This window comes from Aureococcus anophagefferens (assembly GCF_000186865.1).
Source record: "Aureococcus anophagefferens unplaced genomic scaffold AURANscaffold_971, whole genome shotgun sequence".
NCBI classification, from domain to species: domain Eukaryota; class Pelagophyceae; order Pelagomonadales; family Pelagomonadaceae; genus Aureococcus; species Aureococcus anophagefferens.
In genome coordinates this window covers 61-1,426 of record NW_008706187.1, presented here as the reverse complement: position 1 = coordinate 1,426, position 1,366 = coordinate 61, and the positions used below count along the sequence as shown (strand labels likewise).

The 1,366-nt window shown below is 75.0% G+C and overlaps 1 protein-coding gene across 1 annotated transcript; it reads right to left on the bottom strand.

Moving 5' to 3' along the window:
* Positions 1-219: 219 nt before the first annotated feature.
* AURANDRAFT_35500 (hypothetical protein) lies at positions 220-1,026 on the bottom strand (the record flags this gene model as incomplete). Its single annotated transcript, XM_009044880.1, has 1 exon — positions 220-1,026. A coding segment is annotated over one exon (807 nt), but the record flags the coding sequence as incomplete, so codon positions are not given.
* Positions 1,027-1,366: the final 340 nt, after the last annotated feature.

Below are 1,366 nucleotides of genomic sequence, written 5' to 3'. Positions count from 1 at the left end.
GGCAGGAGGGGCCGCGGGCCGTCCTTTCACCGGGCTACGCATGCGGCGCGCGGCGAAATTCTAGGGGCCTGCGCGCGCCCATACGACCCGGCGAAATGGCTACTCCACGGGAGGGAAATTGGCAGCCTCCATTACCGAGGGTGGTGGCGCAGGATAAGCGTCGCCAGCAACGCGTGGACGCGAGGTGGCCAGCCGCCGCATTTACCCCCGGCCAGCATTTTACCCGTTCGAATCCCCCGCCTCCTCCCCCCTCGCCCGCCGCCGCAGCTCCGCGTCCAGAAACGGGCCGAGGTCGCCGTCGAGCACGTCCGTCGCGTGCGGCGTCTCGTGCTTGTCGTCCTTGACGAGCTTGTAGGGGTGGAGCACGTAGGACCGCACGGACGCGCCGAAGTCCGCGGCGACGCGGTCGCCGCGGATGTCCGCGAGCGTCGCCGCGCGCTGCTCGGCCATCGCGGCCACGAGCTTCGCGCGGAGCATGGTCAGCGCGATGGCCTTGTTCGCGCCCTGCGTGCGCTCGCGCGCGCAGCGCACCCGCAGCCCCGTCGGGACGTGCGTCATGCGCACGGCCGTCTCGACCTTGTTCACGTTCTGCCCGCCGGCCCCGCCGGCCCGCGCCGTCGTCACCTCCAGGTCCGCCGGGTCCAGCTCGGCGACGTCCGCGGGCAGGTCCGGGTGGTCGTCGGGCAGGTCGGGGGTCGGTTCCACGGACGCGAACGACGTCTGCCGCTTCGCCGCGGAGTTGAAGGGCGACTGGCGCACGAGGCGGTGGGCGCCCTTCTCGCCGCGGAACAGGCCGAAGGCGTTCGCGCCCCGGATCTCGAGGGACACGCCCTTGACGCAGCCGGGGTGGTCGCCCTCGGACCGCTCCGCCTCGACGACGGAGAACCCCCGCTTCTCGCCGAAGCGCGCGTACATGCGCGCGACCATGGCCGTCCACTCCTGGGCGTCGAGGCCGCCGGCGCCCGCCGTGATCTCCAGGCGGCAGTCGCAGCCGTCGTAGGGGCCCGTCATCGCCGCCTCGAGCTCGTGCGCCGCCGCGGCCGCGCGGAGCTCCGCGAGCGCCTCCGCGGCGACCTCGCCGTAGTAGGCCGCCTCCTCGGCGTCGGACACGCCGCCGAGCGCGTCGACGGCCGCCGCCGCGTCGCCGAGGAGCGCGTCCCACGCCTCGACGCGGTCGACGTTGCCGTTGAGCGCGGTCAACCGCGCGAGCGCGCGGCGCGCGGCGCCGGCGTCGTCCCAGAACTCGGGCGCGCCGGACGACGCCTCGAGGTCCGCGGCCTCGCTCCGCCACGCCGCGACGACGCCGGCCTCGGGCCGCAGCGAGCCCACGGTCTCCGACGCGCAGGCCCTGGAGGCGCGCAGCGAC